General features: G+C 42.8%; 1 protein-coding gene across 1 annotated transcript in view; it reads right to left on the minus strand.

Annotated features, from left to right (window-relative positions):
• OGFOD3 (2-oxoglutarate and iron dependent oxygenase domain containing 3) overlaps nucleotides 1–22,109 on the minus strand; it is a 145,102-nt gene that overhangs the window by 89,160 nt on the left and 33,833 nt on the right. Inside the window, exon 3 of the mRNA XM_033961526.1 lies at nucleotides 4,573–4,648. Within this exon, the coding sequence (XP_033817417.1) occupies nucleotides 4,573–4,648 (76 nt within the window). The remainder of the gene's footprint in view (nucleotides 1–4,572; nucleotides 4,649–22,109) is intronic.

Genomic DNA, 22,109 nt, shown 5'->3' on the forward strand with positions numbered 1-22,109 from the left:
TCTGCAGTATCGAGTGCTTCCTTTCGGCCTGTCCTCGTCTCCCAGAGTCTTCACGAAGTGTCTGGTGGTGGTGGCCGCTGCACTCCGGAACAGGGGTCTTCAGGTATTTCCCTACCTCGCCGACTGGCTCATCAAGGCCCCCTCTGCTCCAGAGGTCATTTCGGCGACCTTGACCACGATCTGCTTCCTGCAGAGCTTGGGCTTCGAGATCAACTTCCCCAAATCCCATCTGCAGCCTACCCAGTCCCTTCCCTTCATCGGGGCGGTACTGGACACCATTCAGCTTCGAGCATTCCTTCCTCCTCAGCGCATGGATGCTCTTCTTCATCTCTGCCTGTATCTTCTCACCAGTCCATCTCAGCGAGACACATGATGGTCCTCCTGGGCCACATAGCCTCTACAGTTCATGTGACACCCTTTGCCAGGCTCCATCTCAGAATTCCTCAGTGGACCCTAGCTTCTCAATGGACTCAAGTGTCAGACCCGTTGACTCGACACATCATAGTCACTCCTTCTATACAATGTATCTATAATTCTATAACAAAGAAAAATGGGCTGGAAAGAGAGCAGACGGCTGGATGGGGCCGGGAACCCTGAGGAAGGCGTGTTCGCCGAAACACAGACCGTGTAGGGCCGGTTGGATTTCTACCATTGTATTCTTTTATCATTGTACTTTTTTCATTGAATTTTCATGTTTTTATATGTCAGTGTATAATAAATCCATCTCCAGAACATCTGTAACCACAGTTTTTTTGTTTTCATCTATAACTCTATATACACATATATTCTGCCTTTCTGTGAACTAAAACAGTTTACATTTATTACGGGCAAGTATTTTCTCTGGCTCACAATGTAAGTTTTTCTACTTGGGGCAATGGACCTCAACTCACTGCATTAACCCTTAGGCTCATCCTCCGCTTGTCCCACGAGGCTAGCATTCTATAAACGGAAATTGAACATGTAATTGCCAATATGGAATTTGTGCTTACCGTGAACTATCCATCCTAGTGCCTAAATTTTGGAAATCTCTTCAGAATTACCTCCTTTGCCCATTATTGACAGAGACCCAGGGCTACTGTTCAGAATTTAGAAAAGAAATAAAGATGTATAAAAGTGTTTTTAGGATACAAACACATGCAACTCCGGCCCTGCCCAGCTCCATTTGTTGGTACGTGCTTTCTCCTCATTCCAATATAGTGAAGTGCTTCCTACTGGCTATGGTTGGCTATGGAATGGACATACCCCACCCCTCTGAATTGGCAGGTAAAGCCAGACTGTATCAAAACACCGGCCCAGGGGATTTTTTTTCACTTACCACCCTATCCCCTCATTTTATTAATACCAAAAAATCTCCTTGCCCCAAACTGCAACAAAATTTTTTTTTTAAGTTCAGAGTCCTGTCCCCTTTTTTTTCCTCTCCTCTTTGGTGGCAGTGTGGCATGTTCCAACTCCTTGAAGCATTCAACCCATCAGGCCACCCCAGAATGCCCAATAGGTCAATCTACCCATGTAAAAAGTAACTTAGTCCCAGAAAGACAGATTAGTGTGGGGACAAGGTTTTTCTGGAGCGGGAATTCGCTTACAAGAGAACACATAGGTAAATGTAGTGCATACGTCTGGTACCACTCTAGAAATAATTAATAGTAGTAGTCCTCTGTAGATAATTTGTGAATGACTCTTATGGGAGCCACTACTCGCATAACAGTTTTTTGGTAGACTATTAGCAGAGTGGTTTGTCATTGCCTTCACCAGTCATCTTTACTCCCTGGCTAGGGCTGGGGACTCTTTTACTGAACAAAAGTGAAGGGATGGCTGTGCAGACTTGGGAATTATGCTAGGGAGTTTTGAGGGAAAACCTTTTTTTTTTTCTTTGAATAAAAAAAGAAGTGCCCACCAAAAACTAAAATGAATCCTATCATAATTTTTCCAATTAGATGTGATCATTTGAACCCCTATTCCTGATAAGATCATGAAAAGGCGACTATTATTTCTATCCAAAGTGGGTTTATCATGAAGAATCGTTCCAGAAATTATTGCTTCATATGTCAAAGGAATAGAGGATTGAAGAATATTGTTAATTTGCCCCCAAATCGACTTCCAAAAGGGGATTAATTTTAGTTTTTGGTGGGCAACAGTATGTGCAACATATAAATATGAAAAGATTATGGCAGAACGTTTAAGGTTTGTTAAATCCTTTAAGGGGATTTGGGGTCCATTAACTAATTTTGTCACATTATAATCAAAGTGATTCCTTTTTCTTTATGTTAGATTCCTAAGCACATCCAGGGTGGGTTGGGGGGTGGTGTATTATTTATTTAGAGGTACAAATTTCATAATATTTTATAATATTGAGAGTATAATATATATCATTATTGTTATAGGTTAAGAAGGGATTTAAAATCTTTATTGTAATAATTCTGATGTTAATAATGTATTTTCATATAGTTTTTTTTGATTTTTCAAATGTATACATTGTCAAGTTCAAAATATCAATAAAGAAAGTTAAAAAAAAAAAAGAAGTGGAAATAACTTGTGCTAACTGCCCTTTTCATTTTAGTTAAGAGGTTTTCAGGCTACTTTATTTATGGTAAAAACTGAACCTGGTCTGAGGCAAGTTTTCCGTTTTTACCTTTGCCTGAACCCATGGAAAATAATGAACGCTTACAAATATGTAGCTATTTCTCATCAGCCCAGTGAATCTCCATTTACATACAAGTGACAACTTTCTTACCCACCTGTTAATGTATTGAAAGAGGGTTTCAACAATATAATTTGCTTTTAGCATGCACAAAAGATTATTACAGTGTATATTAAAAGTTTTATACTTTTTTATGCCTTATCTTCGCACTTGACTTTGTGTTACCTTGAGTAAGTTATAGAGGGTGCTGAAAAGTTCTCAGCCCAACCAACTTCCAAAATTCTAGTGTTATTTCACCACTGTGACTGGAAAAAAAAGTTGTTATTTTGCAAAGTGCCAATTTGCAGAATCATAATGCTATGTTTTGACATTGTTTCAGAAAGTAAGGAAAGTATGAAACTCTGAGCCATCATGAAGTTCCTATTCCTGCAGAAGAAAACTCCAAACAAAAAATCCATGAATGTATGATGCAAACATTGAGTGACAAATGCCCTACATACTCCACAGTGAAGAAATGGTGTGCACATTTTCAGCATGGAAATTTCGAGACCGAAGATGCAGCGAGGTCTGGGAGGCCTCAAACAGTGTCAACTGCTGAACCTGTTGACCATGCTTATGACCTGATTTTGGCAGATTGGCGAATATTGGCTAAAACAATTGCCGAGACCATTACATATATCCAGGGAATAAATTGGGTGTATAATCCACGAGCAGCTGGGTATGCAGAAGCTGTCAGCCAAGTGGGTGCCCAAATGTTTGAATGCTGATGGGAAGCAACATCAAATGGACACTTCCAAGTTGTTTTTGCAGCATTTTCAACAAGCTGGTGCCACCGTTTTGGAATGACTGGTTACTGTTAATGAAACATGGTTGCACCAAGTTTCAAGTTTATTAAGATTTGATATACCGCTTATCAAGGTTATCTAAGCGGTTTTTTTTACAATCAGGTACTCAAGCATTTTCCCTATCTGTCCCGGTGGGCTCACAATCTATCTAACGTACCTGGGGCTATAGAGGACTGAGTGACTTGCCCAGAGTCACAAAGAGCAGCGCGGGGTTTGAACCCACAACCCCAGGGTGCTGAGGCTGTAGATCCAACCACTGTGCCACACACACCACTATGATTCTGAGAAAAAAACAACAGTCCATGCAATGGCAGTACTCAGATTCTCCAATGCCAAGGAAATTCAAGACCCAAAAGTTAGAAATCATGGCCACAATATTCTGGGATCAGGAAGGTGTTGTAATGACTGACCATCTTCCAAGGGGCCAAACAGTTTAGGCAGACTACTACTGTAACTTGTAGTGCCAATTATAGGAGGCATTGAAAGAAAAAAAGGAGAGTAAAGCTGCGGGAAGGAGTTCTCTTTTTGCAAGACAATGCACCTGCTCACAAGGCTAGCAAAACGATGGATGATTTGACACAGTTGGGGTTTCACTGCATAGACCATTCACCAGATCTTGCTCCATAGGACTATTTTCTGTTTCCAAACCTTAAAAAGAGTTTGAAAGGGCAACAATTTTCGAGTGACTCAGAGGCAACTGCAGCAGGGAACAGTATTTCTGTGATCAAGAAACTTCAGATACGATGTGCCGAGTGTGTTGGATTTTGGGGTGAATATGTGGATTAACTTGTAAGTTTCATGGCTCCATGTCATTTCCTTCTTGGTTGGGCTGAGAACTTTTCAGCACCCCCTTCGTAATTTGCTTTCCTCTGCCTCCAGGATGCAGTTAATAGCAGAGCATTTACTTTAATCTGGTTCTCCAGTTAACAACCTTTCTCTTACCATTTCTTCTTCATTTCTAAGGCGAACCCAAATCAAGAAACAAAATGCAAAGGAGAGCGAGCTCAGGTAACAGCACAGAAAAAAAAAAGTAAAGAAATAACTGTGGAATTTGACCTGTAACTATATAAAGAGCGAACAGAAAAATACCTTTGTATCTTTATAGCTTCCTCCTTGCTGATTATTGTATCTGTTACACCTCTTCCACACATCCTTGGTGTGCATCCTTAAGGACAAAGATGCAGAATAAAATAAAGTCAGAGACAAAAAATGAATGATTTCATGCACATCTACCAAACCCAGTATCATCTTCTGACCCAGTCCCGGCAGTTTACTGGTCTGCCCCCACAGCATTGTCGTCTTAAGCAAAATGTTGCCATTCCACGGGCTACAGAGACACGTAAAAATTCTCACAAACACTGGGCCCTAAACTCATCAAACTCCTACCTCCGTGGAGTTATCAGGAACAGACAACGGAATGTGATCATTTTCAACAACAGAAGTTTTGAGGCGCTTGAGGACAGTGGGGTCAGTTTTTTTAAACTAGCTCCACTAGAGCACTTCTCTTAGGAGTCCAAGATTTAGGCACCAACCTTTCAGAGGATTTTCAGTCCCAAGTTTACAGTTAAAAGATTTTCCTAAATTAAAGTGTACAATATTTTTTTTTTTTTAATGTTCAAAATTGGTTTTAAGGAAGTATACAAATATATGGAACAGTAATAACATAGAAAATCTCATTGTGCATAGATATGTCATTAACAGGATATTGGATGAAAAAAAAAAAAAGTGTACAATATTTTTTTATTGACTTAAATTATTAATGAAAACCGAGAAAATTATCAAGTATTGCTACAATGTGTTCAGTCATATCCTTGCACCCATGGGTTACTGTATACTGTATGCTCAAATATAAACCTAAATTTTGGGACCCAAAAACGGGGGGGTCTCAGTTTATATTCAAGACTTTCCCCTCTCAGACCCACTACAGCCTCTCCCCGGGCCTACCTTAAGCCTTGCTAGTGTGGTGGTGAGCAAGGGTAAGAGCAATCCTCTTGCCTCTTGCAGTCTCACTTCTCAAAATGGCTGTAGCGAGTTCCCCCAGTACCCTCGCAAGACTGCCACGAGTTCAGTTTATATTCAAGGTTACCTTGTTTTATATTCGGATGGGTTTATATTCAAGTATATATGGTATTCTATGAAGTTTGTTATTTGGATTATTTTAAATTCTGTAGAGGCGTATTTTCAAAGCACTTAGACTTACAAAATTTCACAGTTACCTAAGTCTAAGTCATAGTTACCTAAGTCTAAGTGCTTTGAAAATAAGCCCCTTTTACTTAGCAGACGTTGCATTTTTAGTATTTTAAGGAAAGGATTTTGTTTGCATTCTCTCTTGTACCCCACTTAACGAGCTTTACTTGTAAAAGGCAAATCACAATTATAACAAAATAATCAGTTTGTTACCTATTTTGTCCCCCTCGCACTATCGTTGCCTGCATTGCCACCCATTTTTAGGCACCTAAATTGAAGTTGATTTTCAAGAGGAGCCAGTTTAAATGCTTACTTAGGGGTCCTTTTATCAAGGCGTGGTAGGGGTTTAACGCGCGGAATACCGTGCGTTAAACCGCCTGCCATGCTAGTCGCTAACGCCTCCATTGACCAGGCGTTAGTTTTTTTTTGCTTGCCGCAGGGGTTAGCGTGTGATGAAATGTCCGATGCGCTAACCCCACTAGCATGGCATGATAAAAGGACCCCTTAGCTTTCTAAAAAGGTATATTTACCAAACTGACATGCTAATGTATCATCAGTCAATAGGCCCCACTGTTTTCAATGAGGTTTGCTAATTGTAACAAGACTGAGGAACATGTGACCTTGGTTAGGACCAAGCAAAATTATTTATTGCTACATTTGAGAAGTAGAATGCAAAGGGAGCAACACCTTGAGTGACAAAGATTTCCATTTCCTGCACATATGCTCAGATCAGTGGTCTCAAACTCGTGGCCCGGGGGCCACATGCGGCCCACGGTCTGTACTAGTGCTGCCCGCTCTTTGCAGTGTCCTCCGGCTTCCCCCCCTGGCCTCCCACTCTTACCTTCAGATAATTACCGCAGCCTGCAGAGAGGATTGCCAGTGCTGTAGCAATCGTTGCAGGCTGCCGTCGTCCTCAGCAGCATGTTCCCTCTGCCGCGATCCTGCCCCTGACGTCAGAGGAGGGTCAGGATCGCAGCAGAGGGAACGTGCTGCGGAGGCCGATGGCAGTCTGCAAGGAACGCTACAGCACCGGTGATCATCTCTGCAGGCTGCAGTAATTAGCTGAAACTAAGACCGGAAGGCCAGGGGGAAGCTGGAGGACGCTGCAAAGAGGGGAACATGCAGGCCTTCGGGGAGGGGGGGGGGAGAAGATTTATAAACTATAAAGAGTTTTACCTCATGCAAAATTGTCATTTCTTTAATAAGATATTAACTATTTTTTCTGCGGCCCTCCAAGTACCTACATATCCAAAATGTGGCCCTGCAAAGGGTTTGAGTTTGAGACCACTGGCTCAGACTGTAGAGAGCACGGTGCAAAAAGCAACAGCAACCATAGTGTCTAAATATAGAAAAAGTGTTTCCTGGAACTTCAATAAATTATTTGCAGTGATTATCATCAACTCATTCTGACTGGCATCCAGCTAAAGTGCCTCAGGCAACACTGGTTTGAAGACTAGACTTTCAATTTCATATCCCAAAATTTTCAGAGCTCATGAATCTTCCTAAGAATTCATGATGGCATCCGACAGCTTGAGATTGTACCAATAAACTCCCAAGATAGGACTTGTAACCAAAGCAAAAAAAGTCTAGTGCAGTACTAAGAGCTGGACAAAGTTTCAAATCTCGGCCCAGCATCTTTAGCGTTCACACGTTTCTTCTTATGATCGATGAGGCACTTTGAGGTTTGGTTTGTGTGAAATGGCATTGCCTGAAGCACAGTCCTTTTATTTTAATCTACATAGAGCCCATTCTCAAACAGCCCATGTTGCTGCAAATGGCATGTTACCACATATATCTTGTGCAAAATTTCTAAGAGAAAATAAGGGAACCTTTACTAAGGCACACTAATCAATTTAGTGCACGCAAAAAATTAGGGTGTGCTAAATGCTATGGGTGCCTTAGCATTTAGCACGCACTAATCTTTAACGCGCACTAAATCTGATAGTGTGCCTTAGCAAAAAGAAACCTAAGTAAATGCTAAGTATGTGCATTGAAAGCAAATATGTACTCTTGAAATGCTGTTAAGTTTGGCCATTTGCACAAAGGCTTTAGCTCTTCAGCTTGGAGAAGACACGGTTGAAGGGGGGATATAATAGAGGTCTGAGTGGAATAGAACAGGTAAAGCATAAATCGATTTTTTACTTTTTCAAGTAAGTAAATAAGACTAGGGGACACTCCTTGAAGTTACATAGTAATACTTTTACAACAAATAGGTTCTAGAACTCATTACTAGATGATGTGGTAAAGCAATGTTACTTACCGTAACAGTTGTTATCCAGGGACAGCAGGCAGCTATTCTCACTAGTGGGTGATGTCATCCGACAGAGCCCCGGATACGGACGTCTCACAAGCATGTCTTGCTTGAAGAAACTTTTAGAAGTTTCGAGATGCCCGCACCGCGCATGCGCCAGTGCCTTCCCGCCCGATGGTCCGGGCGTGTCTCCTCAGTTCAGGTAGCTAGCAGAGAAGCCAACCCTGGGGAGGTGGTTGGGACGTGAGAATAGCTGCCTGCTGTCCCTGGATAACAACTGTTACGGTAAGTAACATTGCTTTATCCCAGGACAAGCAGGCAGGTATTCTCACTAGTGGGTGACCTCCAAGCTAACCTCAATGGGATGGTGGGAGAGTTGGCAACTTAGGAGAATAAATTTTGTAACACTGTTTGGCCAAACTGTCCATCCCGTCTGGAGAAAGTATCCAGACAATAATGAGAAGTGAATGTATGAACCGAGGACCAAGTGGCAGCCTTACAAATCTCCTCAATCGGTGTCGATCTGAGGAAGGCTACAGAGGCCGCCATTGCTCTGACCTTATGGGCTGCGACCTTACAGGGAAGGGGTAGTCCAGCCTGGGCATAGCAGAAAGAGATACAAGCCGCCATCCAGTTGGAAATGGTGCGCTTCGATACAGGTCGACCCAACTTGTTTGGGTCAAAGGAAACGAAAAGTTGAGGAGCAGTTCTGTGCGGTTTAGTGCGATCCAGGTAGAAAGCCAAAGCACGCTTACAGTCCAGAGTATGAAGAGCTGATTCTCCAGGATGAGAATGAGGCTTAGGAAAAAACACTGGAAGTACAATGGATTGGTTGAGATGAAATTCAGAGACCACTTTAGGCAGGAATTTAGGATGAGTGCGGAGGACCACCTTGTCATGATGGAATACTGTGAAAGGTGGATCTGCAACTAAGGCCTGAAGCTCACTGACCCTGCGAGCAGACGTGAGGGCCACTAGAAAAACCACTTTCCAAGTGAGAAACTTTAATGGAGCCGTTTTCAAAGGCTCAAAAGGAGGTTTCATAAGCCGAGAAAGGACAACATTGAGATCCCAATGTGAAGTGCTATGTAATCTGTAAATACTTTTAATCACATTTGAAGTGGACAATTTTCGGTCAGGACATTTGGGGTTGACAAATGATTTTGAAAATTGTTCTCTAAGTAGTAAAGTTTTATAAATGGGTGTCTAAATGAAATGTCCAAAAAGTGCTTATTTTATAAGGACCTCGAGTAACATAAAAATGTTCCTTCCCTCTTTTATTCCTAATAAAGGACCTCAGCGGTAGAGGTTTAGTGACAATTGCCGACTTTAGTGAATTGGGGCCTTAATCCCCCCATTGCCCCAGGTACATTAGATAGAGTGTGAGCCCACCGGTACAGAGAAGGCAAAATGCTTGGGTATCTGAATGTAAACCACTTAGACTATAAGTGGTAGATAAATACTTAAATCAATAAAATTAAAAAGACAGCACAGGCGCCTGTGTCTCTTTATAAAATAGGCTCCCAGAACTAGCTCCACTTGTGAACAAACTGAAATTGACATTTGCTCCAAAACAGATGAATACTCCATGCTTGTACCAACATATTTGATAAAATGCATCATTAATTCCACCTCTGAGTTATTCACACTATACCCTCAGGAACGATCGATAAGAGGCGTTATGAAATTGTCCCCTGGAGACTAGTTTTCAACAAAATGAGCTTTTATAAAAATCTCTTCCCCCACCTTCCATCCTCTATAATAAAAGCCTAAGCGCACATGTGCACTTACGAGGCCGTGATCCCTGCCGCCATGATGTGTACCTCTGTGGCCATATTCCATTTGAAGTGCGTGGGGTGACTTGCGGCGTGTGCACCGGCTTGGGGTGTGTGCACTGGATTGAGCGGCGGTTTGTCTCAGCAATGGCAAGAGTTTGTCGTGCAGGTGCTGCGAGGTGTCCCATGCTGGTAAGAAGGGGAGAGGGAAAGGGGGCTGCTTTGGGGTGAGGGGTGTGCTGGGGGGGCAGACAGCAATCATGCTTTGCTCTGGGGGGGGAACAGAAGGGGGCCACAGAGAGACAGGCAGGCAGGGGGCCAGGGATAGAGACAGACAGACAGAGTCCAAGGAGAGAGAGAGAGAGAAAGAAAGAAAAAAAAAAAAAAGACAGACAGCGACCAATGAGAGAGAGAGAGAGAGAGAGAAAGAGAGAAAGAAAGAAAGACAGACAAGACAGGGGGCCAGGGAGAGAGATAGACAGAAAGAAAGACAGACAGACAGTGACCAATGAGAGAGAGAGAGAGACAAAGAAAGAAAGACAGACAGACAGCGGCCAAGGAGAGAGAGAAAGAAAAAAAAAAAAAAAAGAGACAGACACATCTATTCTAGCACCCGTTAATGTAACGGGCTTAAAGACTAGTATAAGATAAAAGTGTACACATATTGCCATTTCACGCATAATGTTACTTGTTATATGGGGAGGTAATTCCATGTTGCAAAGTTGGAGCAGGGTTTAGAAGTACATGTATATTTTTGAATTTTCAAAAGAATGCATGTTGTTTTTACTCAGAAGTTATACACACGAATTAGCAGTTATAAATGCAAGCAGGTATTTTTTTCTGGGATAATTTTCACAATGTTCTGCCCAAGTCCCCCAAGTGTAAGACACCTGTATTTTTCACAAATGCAGGCAGTTATAAAATTCTAATCTAATCTATTCTAATCAGGATTTCTTAATCACACTTTTCCCAGGACAGGTTCAAGGCGATTTACAAGATGAGAGGCCCATGCGGTTATCATGAGAAGATATCTACAGCTTGACTGTAGAAGAAGGTTACGCTAGTACAAAAGGGGAAAGGTTACAACACATTAAAAAGAGGAGAGATACATTAATGCAGAAGGGAAGTAGTTCAGTTTAGTTTATAGTCCCCTTTTTCCAAAGTGGGGTACAACAAAACAAAAACACCAAAATCAACATAAATACACAAAATTACACAACCCATAAAATGCATGTAACATAATGCAGATTACAATTCAATCTTGACTCTTCATCACAATAACAACTTCAATGCAGCAATGTCACATCTTCCTCCTTAAGATTACACTATTATTCTGGATACTTAAGAACATAAGAATAGCCTTACTGGATCAGCCCAATGGTCCATAAAGCCCAGTAGCCCATTCTCACGGTGGCCAATCCAGGTCACTAGTACCTGGCCAAACCCCAAAGAGTAGCAACGTTCCATTATCTCAGAGTAAGCAAGATTCTGGAACGCCAAATAGTAGCAACATTCCATACAGAATCCACAAAGAGCAGCAAGATTCTAGAATCCAAAGGAGTAGCAACATTCCAGGCTACCGATCCAGGGCAAGCAGTGGCTTCCCCCATATCTTTCTCAATAACAGACTATGGACTATGATAAAATAAATATCGCTTCAACAGGTTTTTTTTGAAACTAGTCATACTTGTAGTCATACTAAAGCTGTGGAGGACAACAGCATTGTCAGGGATAGAGCTGGGACATTACGTTGGAAGACATTTGTCGAATAGGTAGGTTTTCAATCACTTCCCCTAAAAGAATAAATACAGCAAAATAAATGTGTATCATTTTAAAAACAAATAGCATCTCCCACAGTTATGCAAAATGTTGCATTTGCTTTTATGGTGAAATTATTCTACCTGTTCATTTCCTTTCCATGAATCTAAGTTGCTAGACTAGTAGGTTGTCCCCCCCCTACCAGCAGATGGAGGCAAACATTTTGAATATTCCAGTGACATCACTGACATAAGGAGTGACAAAACCTGCAACAACTCAGAATGCTAACAGCAAAGCCAAATTAACTGGACAAATCCAGGAATCCACCATCGAACTCTGCAAAAGACATAAATGTCTTAGATATACAAATATATAGAGCCAGAAATAAGAGCATCCCAGAGCCATAGGAGGGATGAGGGATTTCTGGACTGGTCTAGCAGGACTCATGGAAAGAAATTAACAGGTAAGAACAATTTCACCTTCCTTACCATTCGGACCAATCAAGACTAGGGGAACAAACCTCCCTCCGTGACTGCGCTGGGAGCCACTACCAGCCTAAGCACTAAGGCAGCAACTTTATGAGCTCAAACAGGGAGCTGATTCATGAATTTTTCCCCCTAAGAGTACAGGCAACAGACTGTAGCCTAAGCTAAGCTTAATCTTCTATACTGATGTACCAGTTCAAACTGTACCATCTGCTGGAAACAAGAGAAATACAAAGTTGTTCCCGGCTGTATATCGGTGATGTCACTGGAATATTCAAATTCTCTGCCACCATCTGCTGCTAAGTCCCATTAGTCTAAACGGGTTTATAATATAACACTGAATGTACAATAACAGTGAACATGGTGTTTAGAGGTGTTTGTACTACAGTGCCATGCAGAAGACACAGGTTTGTTTCTCACAACCAGTTCCTGTTTTGAAACAGTCAGCAAAGACTAGGCATGTTCCACAGGAGGCATCATTCAAGGCCCTCTTAAGGCCATAAAGGTGGTAAGGGCAATGTTTTACAGATGGTATTCAGATTGATCATGAACCAAATCTCCCAAGGATCATTTCCACTAAAGGAGAAGGGCACCAAAGCTGAGAAAACCTAAGACAATCTCAAGTAACTGCAAATAAAAAAACTCATGGCACCACTAACTATGCTCCCTCTAAGCGGGGCATGTGAGCAATTGCTCATACATTTTACATGGTAGTTCATTTCTTTTTAAAGATGCTTTTAATATTTAATTAAATAGTTTTTAATTTGGTGATGTTCTTGTACTGTGTTAAGCTACGAGTTAACTGATTTCCCTAATGTATTTTTACTTTGTTTTACTTTTCTTTATCAATTGTATTTCTAACCCTTATCCTACCCTATGTCATGAATATACAATATTATGTATTAGTTTTTACCCAATGTTAGTATTTAAAGTTTGTTTTGTACTGTATTGTCCTTATTTGATTTTATTTAATATGTTCATCGCTTAGAATTTGATTAAGCGATTAATTAAGAAAAAATAATAAACTTGAAACTTGACAAAAATACTGACACAACCCGAATTTCAAACAAAACTAAGCTATAAAAAATTAATCCATTACTACATGTGATGTTTTTTTTCTGCTCTATACAGAAATGCATTTCTAATATCGGGATCAAAAATTGTTGGTTTTTAGAACTTGTCACTAGCACATAAAAGAATTTGCATGCACCCAGCCATTCCTGAGAGAGAGCATGGACCATAACCCCCCCCCCCCCCCCCTGTTTTCCCAACTGTGATGGATGGCCACAGCTGCAAGAAAAAGCTGTCAAGCCAAAACAAAAAAAAACAACAGTTTGCACTAAGAAAAGTATCATAAGAACATAAGAATTGCCGCTGCTGGGTCAGACCAGTGGTCCATCGCGCCCAACAATCCGCTCACGTGGCGGCCCCCAGGTAAAAGACCAGTGCCCTAACCGAGACCAGCCTCACCTGCATACATTACGGTTCAGCAGGAACTTGTCTAGCCTTGTCTTGAATCCCTGGAGGGTGTTTTCCCCTATAACAGCATTCCAGATTTCTACCACTCTCTGGGTGAAGAACTTCTTTACGTTTGTACGGAATCTATCCCCTTTCAACTTTAGAGAGTGCCCTCTCGTTCTCTCTACCATGGAGAGGGTGAACAACCTGTCTTTATCTACTAAGTCTATTCCCTTCATTATCTTGAACGTTTCTATCATGTCCCCTCTCAGTCTCATCTTTTCAAGGGAGAAGAGGCCCAGTGTCTATAATCTCTCACTGTACGGCAACTCCTCCAGCCCCTTAACCATTTTAGTCACTCTTCTCTGGAGCCTTTCAAGTAGTACTGTGTCTTTCTTCATGTACGGCAACCAGTGCTGGACACAGTATTCCAGGTGCAATTTAGAAGCATTGTTTTATCATTTCTGGGAGGAAAAGCAAAGGGGATGCAGCCACCATGACAAGTTAAGTAGTTCAATCTTGGATACCTCATTGGTTATCTGAGGCAACTTCCCTACACCTATGAGATTAAAGCAGTATTTTAAAGCAGATAAGTTGCAAAGAAACAAAATTCCTGAATGAATGGAGAGAGAGAGAGAGAGAGACGACAGAGCTGAATACAAATATGCTGGACTCAAAGGATGCTTATTCTGCTGTTACCTTCATTTAACCTGCAAAGAGCATGACTGACATGTTAATAAACACATTATACGATGTGCCATCCCAGCTGGGTGTGCAGGCTAACCTAAGTAGGTTCCTAGGGAGCCTTCCAGATTACATAGACAAGGCCCTTGGCCATGACTCATTCTACGTAGCATGGTGATGTGAACTGTAACAGACCATGGAGACTAGCTCGTTTCAGATTTCACAAGTTTAAATCATTTAAAGCTTCTGACTGGGAAAAAGACATCCATAAGAAAAAAGTCAATAAACTAAGGAGTAGCTTAGGGCTCCTTTTATAAAGGTGCGTTAGGGCCTTAACGCGCGGAATAGGGCACGATAAAATACCCCGCGCACTAGCCTCTACCGCCTCCTCTTGAGCAGGGGGTAGTTTTCGGGTAGCGCATGCTAATCCAGTGCATGCGCTAAAAACGCTAGCGCACCTTTGTAAAAGGAGCCCTTAGGCCCAGATTCTGTATAAGACGCCCAGGAGCAGTGATCTATACAGAATCGGGCCTACACTAACCCCGATTTTGTAACCGGCGTCCATGTTACAGACGCCGGTTACAGAATCGGGTTAAACTAAACTAAACTAAACCTTAGGTTTGTATACTGCATTATCTCCACATTCGTAGAGCTCTGCACGGTTTACAGGAGATGGGATAGAAAGGAACTAACAATGAAAGGTTAGAGGTCCAAGTATGAAGGGTTTTTAGAGGGCTTAGAGTGCCAGAGATGGAATAGGTATCAGATTTTTGAGAATAGCCAGGTCTTCAGATGTTTGCGGAAAAGTTGGAGAGAGCTCAGGTTCCGAAGAGGGGAGGAAAGGTTGTTTCAGAGTTCAGTGATTCTGAAGGGGAGGGAGGTCCCTAGTTTTCCTATATGGGAAATGCCTCTTAATGAGGGGAAGGATAGTTTAAATTTGTGGGTGGATCTGGTGGTATTAGGGTTAGAGGAGTTCCAAGAAAGAGGGATACAGGGAGGGAGGATGCCGTGTAGGATTTTGAAATCTAGGCAGGCGCATTTAAAGTGGACCCTGGCGATTATCGGAAGCCAGTGAAGCTTGGACAGAAGCGGAGAGACGTGGTCAAATTTATTTTTTACGAAGATGAGCTTGGCCGCAGCATTCTGAATCCACTGGAGTCTATGGAGATTTTTCTTAGTTAGGCTTAAGTAGATAGAGTTGCAATAGTCCAATCTGGAAAGTATGATGGATTGGACAAAGACGGTAAAGTGATTTTGATGGAAGCAGGATCTGACCTTCCTCAGCATGTGAAGGCTGAAAAAGCATTTTTTTTACCAAGGAATTGAGGTGGTCGTTGAAGGACAATGTAGAATCAATAATGATGCCCAGAACATTGCTTGAGAACTCAAGCTGCAGAGTGGAGCCAGAGGACAGTGAGATGGAGGAGGCTAGTTGATCTAGTTTTGGACCGAGCCAAAGGAGTCTTGTTTTGGACTCGTTCAGTTTCATTTGAACAGTGCGGGCCCAGGATTGGAGGTTCATTATGCAGGAGGCTATGTTCTCAGAAAGGTTGGTAAGGTTCGAGTCAGTCTCGAGGAGGATGAGGATGTCATCAGCATAAGTGTAAATTGTTTCAAGGGGGAATAGATGGAGGAGTTTTAGGGAAGACATATAAATGTTAAAAAGGATGGGAGATAGAGGTGAGCCTTGCGGGACTCTACATATCGGTTTCCAGGGGGAGGATGAGGTGCCATTCATGTTGACAGCGTAAGAGCGAGAGTGTAGGAATTTTGATAACCAGTCTAGGACTGTGGAGTTGATGCCAATCTCAGAGAGTTGGTAAACGAGAATGTCACGATGGACAACATCGAAAGCAGCGGAAAGGTCGAATTGTAGGAGGACGGCAAATTTATTTCGAGAATGAAGTTGTTGAACCTTTGAGATCAAGGAGGTCAATAGGGATTCGGTGCTGAAGTTGGGACGAAAGCCATATTGGCAAGGAAGGAGAATAGAGAATCTCTCTAAGTATGATGAGAGTTGGGTAGATATGATAGACTCTAGCATCTTGGTTAGGAGAGGGATATTTGCTATTGGGCGATAGCTGGATGGTGTGGAAGGGTCTAGGTCAGATTTTTTCAGTGGTGGGGTCAAGGCAATATGACCCATTTCTGGGGAAAAAAGGCCCGAGTGTAGGGCGGAGTTTATGAGTTTGGTAATAGAAGAGATGGCCCTTGCGGGAATTTTGTCTTATAGGTAGGAGGGGAATGGGTCCAAAGAACAGTTGCAGGATTTCAGTTTGAGGCAGAGTTTGGAAACCAGGGATTCAGATACAAGCTCAAAGGTAGTCCAGGATCTGTTGACTGGGATAGGGTTGGAGACCGTTTGGGTAAAATTGGAGTCGGTGGGTACCAGGGCGTTGTAGGAGACTGAAGGTGGGAAGGAGCATCTCAAGGTAGAGACCTTTTCGTTGAAGAATTTTGCCAGAACATCGGCTGAGGGAGAGGAGGGGAGCGAGGTGGGGTCTTTTTTGGAGGTTAAGGAGCGCCAGATATTGAATAGAGTACTACTCTGGTTGTTGGATCTGGAGATTTTGTCACCGTAGAAGTTCTTTCTTGCTTTTTTTAGTGCTGTATTGTACAACTTAATATTGACTCTCCAGGACTGTCTATCTATGCGGGATTTAGATTTTTTCCATATGCGCTCCAGGGCTCGACATTTCTGCTTTAGTTCTCTGTGATATGGGAGGTACCAAGGGGCCTTGCGGGGGTAGGAGATGGATTTAGTGGAGAGAGGAGCGAGGGAGTGGTAGGTGGACTCGGAGAGAGCAACCCAGTTATGCCAATTAGCTTCTGAGTCTGCAGGCTTAGGAGCGGAGGAGAACAGGTTGAGAAATTTAGACCAGAATAGAGCACTCGTAATTTTTTTCCGGAAGGTAATGGAATTGGAAATGCGGGGTGGAGCCCCAAGATGCGACATGAAGATGGGGAGACAGAAAGCTCCTAAGAAGTGGTCGGGTTAGAGTAGACGCTGCCCACCCAACACCCCCGATCGCCGGCAGGAGGGTGCCCAGCCCTCCTACCGGAAGATGCCTCCCCCCGCCACGCTAACACTCCCTGATAACCCCCCCCAATCTCCCCCCCAAACTAACCTCTTAATTGTTGGCCTGCTGGACGGGTCTTGGCACCGTAGGGCCGCCTAGGTTCACCTAAGGCCCTTAGGTGAACTTAAGCGGTCTTGCGAGCCTCCCTAGGCTCCCGGAGGTGTCTTCATTATAGGCAGCCTGCCCAGGGAGTTTTTTGTTTTTGTTTTTTTTAAATGTGAATCCCGATTGGATGATTACACAGCTGTAGGACACCTACAGCTGCCTAAAATCGAGACGCACTTTGCAGAATCAGGGCTTTAGTGTTTAGAGCTGCAGCCTCAGAACCCTGAGGTTGTGGGTTCAAGCCCCGTGCTGCTCCTTGTGTATGCACTTTGCAGCTCCTCAGTATTACTCCTCTGTGATCTCTCCCTATACTCCCTCCCTTCCCCCCTCCAGGTACTCCGTTCATCTGGTAAGTCTCTCTTATTTGTACTCTTCTCCTCCATGGCCAGTGCTAGACTCCATCCCTTCTACTTTGCTGCACCGTATGCCTGGAACAAATTGCCTAACTGTACATCAAGCTCCAATTCTGGCACTAGTCAAATCCATTCTCAAAGGCCACTTCTTTGATACTGCTTTTAATTCCTAACTCCAACCCACCTGCTAAGCGCTCTTTTCTGTCTTGTAAGTCCCTCTGTAATTCCCCACCTGAGCACTGTGTATAGATACACCTTTTTGTCCAGTTTATCTGTCATAACTAGACTGTAGCCAAAAGAGAAAAAGTAGGAAAAAATATAAGCCAAAAGGAAAAACGTGAAAAAATTCAGAGTAAATTACACAACACACTTTCACAAGATTTTTGTTGTTATAGTATAGAGTAAATAATATTTAAATGTTTCTGATCAGAGGGTTGTGCTCAGAGACATGGAGGAAAAAGGGGAACGTGTTCCCCCAAAAAACCTCACCACCCAATCATCGCTATGCCCTCAAGCAATAATAAAGTGCTGTTGTGCAAAAGCATCAAGAAATTCAAACAAAAAACTTATCTGTAAAGCAAAGTTCCTTGACCTCGACGTGCCACGTTTCACTATTTCATCAGGAAGCCAAACAGTAAGTTCAAAAAGACAAAGAGCTCCTTTTACTAAGCTGCATTAGGGCATTAACATGCGGAATAGCGCGCGCTGAATTGCCCCGCGCATTAGACCTTAACGCCAGCATTGAGCTGGCATTAGTTGTAGCCACGTAGCGTGCGGCAATATCCTGCGTGCGCTAAAAATGCTAGCGCACCTTAGTAAAAGGAGCCCAAAGTCTTTTCAATGGGTGTCAGTCTCTTTAGAGCTCAAAATGTTGAAAGGAAAAAGTTTCCTGATGAAATAGTGAAACGTGGCACGTCGAGGCCAAGGAACTTTGCTTTACAGATAAGTTTTTTGTTTGAATTTCTTGATGCTTTTTGCACAACAGCACTTTATTATTGCTTGAGGGCATAGCAATGATTGGGTGGTGAGGATTTTGGGGGACCCCGTTCCCCTTTTCCCATAACTAGACTGTAAGCTCATTCGAGCAGGGACTGTCTATTCCATAGTTGAGGTACAGCGCTCCGTGTGCCTAGCTGAGCTATAGAAATGAGAAGCAGTAGTAGTATTAGCCCTGTGGGCACTAATACAGGTAATGGTATCCCCTATACGCCAGTATCAAGTTGTGAATCATTTACTGGGGCCAGAATTTGCTTGATAGTTTAATCAGTAGCTTAGTAGTTGGCTACTTTGGCATTGCCTTCCCCAGTCATCTTTACACTCCCCCCCCCCCAGCTGAACACACCCAATACACTTCTCCCTCCGAATCCGCGGATTCGGTTATTCACGATTTTTAGACAAAATTTTTTTTTAATTTTTCGGGCTATTTTAAGCCCTGTAAGCCTCAAGACTACAACGGAAGCTCAAGGCAGCCATTTCCTATGAGCGATCTGCACGGGGCAGGAGCGTGGGAAGATCGCTCCTGCCCCGAAAACCCGCTAGACCACCAGGTAAGGCCTAAGGGGGGGGGCTTACAGGGCTTAAAATAGCCGGGGGAAGCGGGGGTTAGGGGCAGAACCGGCTCAAATATTATTTGTGGTTTTTTTAATATTTGCGAGTCGGCTCTGCCCCTAACCCCCGTGGATACAGAGAGAAGTGTATTAAGCAACCCCCTTTATTTTGTCCAGGGTAGCGTAATTTGTATTGGGTTTAGCACTTCCAATCGTTTTGAAAGATTGGCACCTGGTGGGGGCAGGTAGTGAAGGTCTGTTAAGTGTCAGTAGTAGCAGAACAGGCCAATAAGACGTGAACTAAATGTGATGTCAACATCCATACTGCATTGCGCCCACCCATTTTGACCTTAGGCCCCACCAAAATATTAGCCCACTAATACTATCTCTTAGGCCTAATGTAGTAAAAATTTGTGTCTCTGTCTAATCTATGGGAGAGAAAAAAATAAAGACCATAATGCTTCAAAAACTCTGAAAGATACAACCGAACTTCAGAAACCAGGCAACAGAATCCAAGGAGAAAAAGATAAGCAGGCAGCAAAATTGCACAGCAGCACATTTGTAAGAATGCAGCACAGGGGAACTGGATTCTCTAAATTATTGTTTTCCTGCCTGTGTAGCTTTAAGTAATGCAAACAGAAAACAAACCCAGGATGTGCATCCTGCCTCCAGAGACAGCAATCATCACTTTCTTCACCGGCACCTCACATTGGCCTATGTGATTAATCACTAGCTTTCTGCTACAAGGTTACCGTAATGCACATGGGGAATTAATGACCGAGGGCAAGATGCACAAAGCTCCAGCAACCCAGTAAAAAAATACCAGGTGGGGAATGATGCACAAATAGCATGCAAATCGTATGCACGCTATTTGTGCTGAGTAGCCTGGTTAAAGTGGGAGGTACTGTGCCTGGTGCCTGCACAGGAGAGCAAATGGCTCTTCTGCACAGGCCCAGTACAGCTCACAATCGTGGGAGCTCATGAGCAGTTTCTAAAAGTGTTTTTAAAATATTTTTGTTGTTTTAGATGCTCAGTATGAAAGCAACTATTGTGCATCTGTTTTCCGAGTGGGTGTCCCATGCCTAACAGCTACATTCTGGCCACAGGAACATACACGCACATAACAGATGCAGAAATAGCTCCAGGCCGCCTGAAAAATTCTGCCCAGGAAGAGGTGGGCGTTCCCTTTGTGCATCACAAGGAGAGCTCATTTAAATACTAATGAACTCCTTGTAATACATTTGCATAGGGTTCTTGGTGGCTGCTACAGCAAATCGGTAAAAGCCCCTCCCCCCCCCCCCCCCCCGAGAACCCTTTACAGCAGTGGTCTCATACTCGCGGTCCGGGGGCCACATGTGGCTCACCAGGTACTATTTTGGGGCCCTCAGTATGTTTATCATAATCACAAGTAGAATAAAACAGTTTCTTGATCATGTGTCTCTTTAGCTATAAATTACAATATTATTATTAAGACTTAGCTTAAAAGAAAGATTTATAAACTATAAAGAGTTTTACCTCATGCAAAATTGTCATTTCTTTAATAAGACATTAACTATTTTTTTTCTGAGGCTCTCCAAGCACCTACAAATCTAAAATGTGGTCCTGCAAAGGGTTTGAGTTGGAGACCACTGCTTTAGAGCATCGGAGGCTAAGCTACAGTGAATGTAAAGCTGGCTACAAGCAGTCCTATACGCACGGCAGACTTTTGTGCAATCAGGGCCCAAGTACTGAATGGGTCAAGTCATGATTTAGAGACTGTACAAATATGGAAAGTATATGCTGGTTTCTCTCTTTGCCCTCTATACAACCAAGTTCACATTAAAAAAAAATTCTGATGCAGAAATCCATTCAACTTTTAGGGCTCCTTTTACAAAGGCGCGCTAAACCGCCGGCCGCGCTAGCCGCTACCGCCTCCTCTTGAGCGCGGGGGTTAGTGCATGATGAAAAGTCGCGTGCGTTAACCCCGCTAGCACAGTTTAATAAAAGGAGCCCTTAGACTGCAATACCAGATGCCTTATCCATTAGAACTGTTCTTGCAAACCACAACTGAACTTCAGCAAACTGAAAAACAAGCAGGTCAGTGGAGGACATAGATATTATTTAATCACAGTTCTCTGCCACTGTCATAGTACCAGTCAGTCCCAATAGGCCTTTCTATGATCAGAGCCTCTGTTTCTGGCACTTGTGTATTCTATCTGGCTGCATAAATCAGCCACCTTCCCACATGCTTCCATGCAGGATTTAGCTATTGAAATTATAAGCACAGTACCTGCTGCAGAAGAACTTTTACTTTCAAAGCAAACCGTGCTGTTTGCCAGAGATTTAAGCTTCCAAAGTTATTCCAGAAGGATAAATAATGTTTAGCCTCAGACTCAATCCAAAAACAAAACAAACTGTGGACGAAACACAATGTTCTTTGACTTTCCTTTATTTCTTCAATCAATGTTAAGAAAACTTCCACATTAACCGTATTAAAAACTTAATGGACCCTCTGTTTTTTTCTGTTTATAACCTTTTGCAAATGAATCTATGTATCCAATCTATATATTTTTGTCATGTGCTTTACAGTCAAACCTCGGTTTGCGAGTAACCCGGTTTGCGAGTGTTTTGCAAAACATTCTCGCAAAACTTGTCTCGCAAACCGAGTGTTGACTCAATTTGCGAGCACCCCCCCCCCCCACCGAGAACCGGCATCGCTCCCCCCCACTCGTACCGGCACACCCCTTCCCCCCCCCCCGAGAACTGGCACCCCCCGCCCAAACAACTTGAAACTTACCCCCCTTTAGTGGGCTTGTAAAGGATTGTTTGTTGTATGATTTGCTATTGAAATATTTGTATGGAAACCTTTTTTCCTTGATATCTTTATGATATTGTAAATGTATTAAACTCAAATTAAAAAAAAAAAAAGAAACTTACCCCCGTCTGGCACCGGCACGCAGCCCA

The sequence above is a fragment of the Geotrypetes seraphini genome, chromosome 10 (genome assembly GCF_902459505.1).
Source record: "Geotrypetes seraphini chromosome 10, aGeoSer1.1, whole genome shotgun sequence".
Lineage (NCBI taxonomy): Eukaryota > Metazoa > Chordata > Amphibia > Gymnophiona > Dermophiidae > Geotrypetes > Geotrypetes seraphini.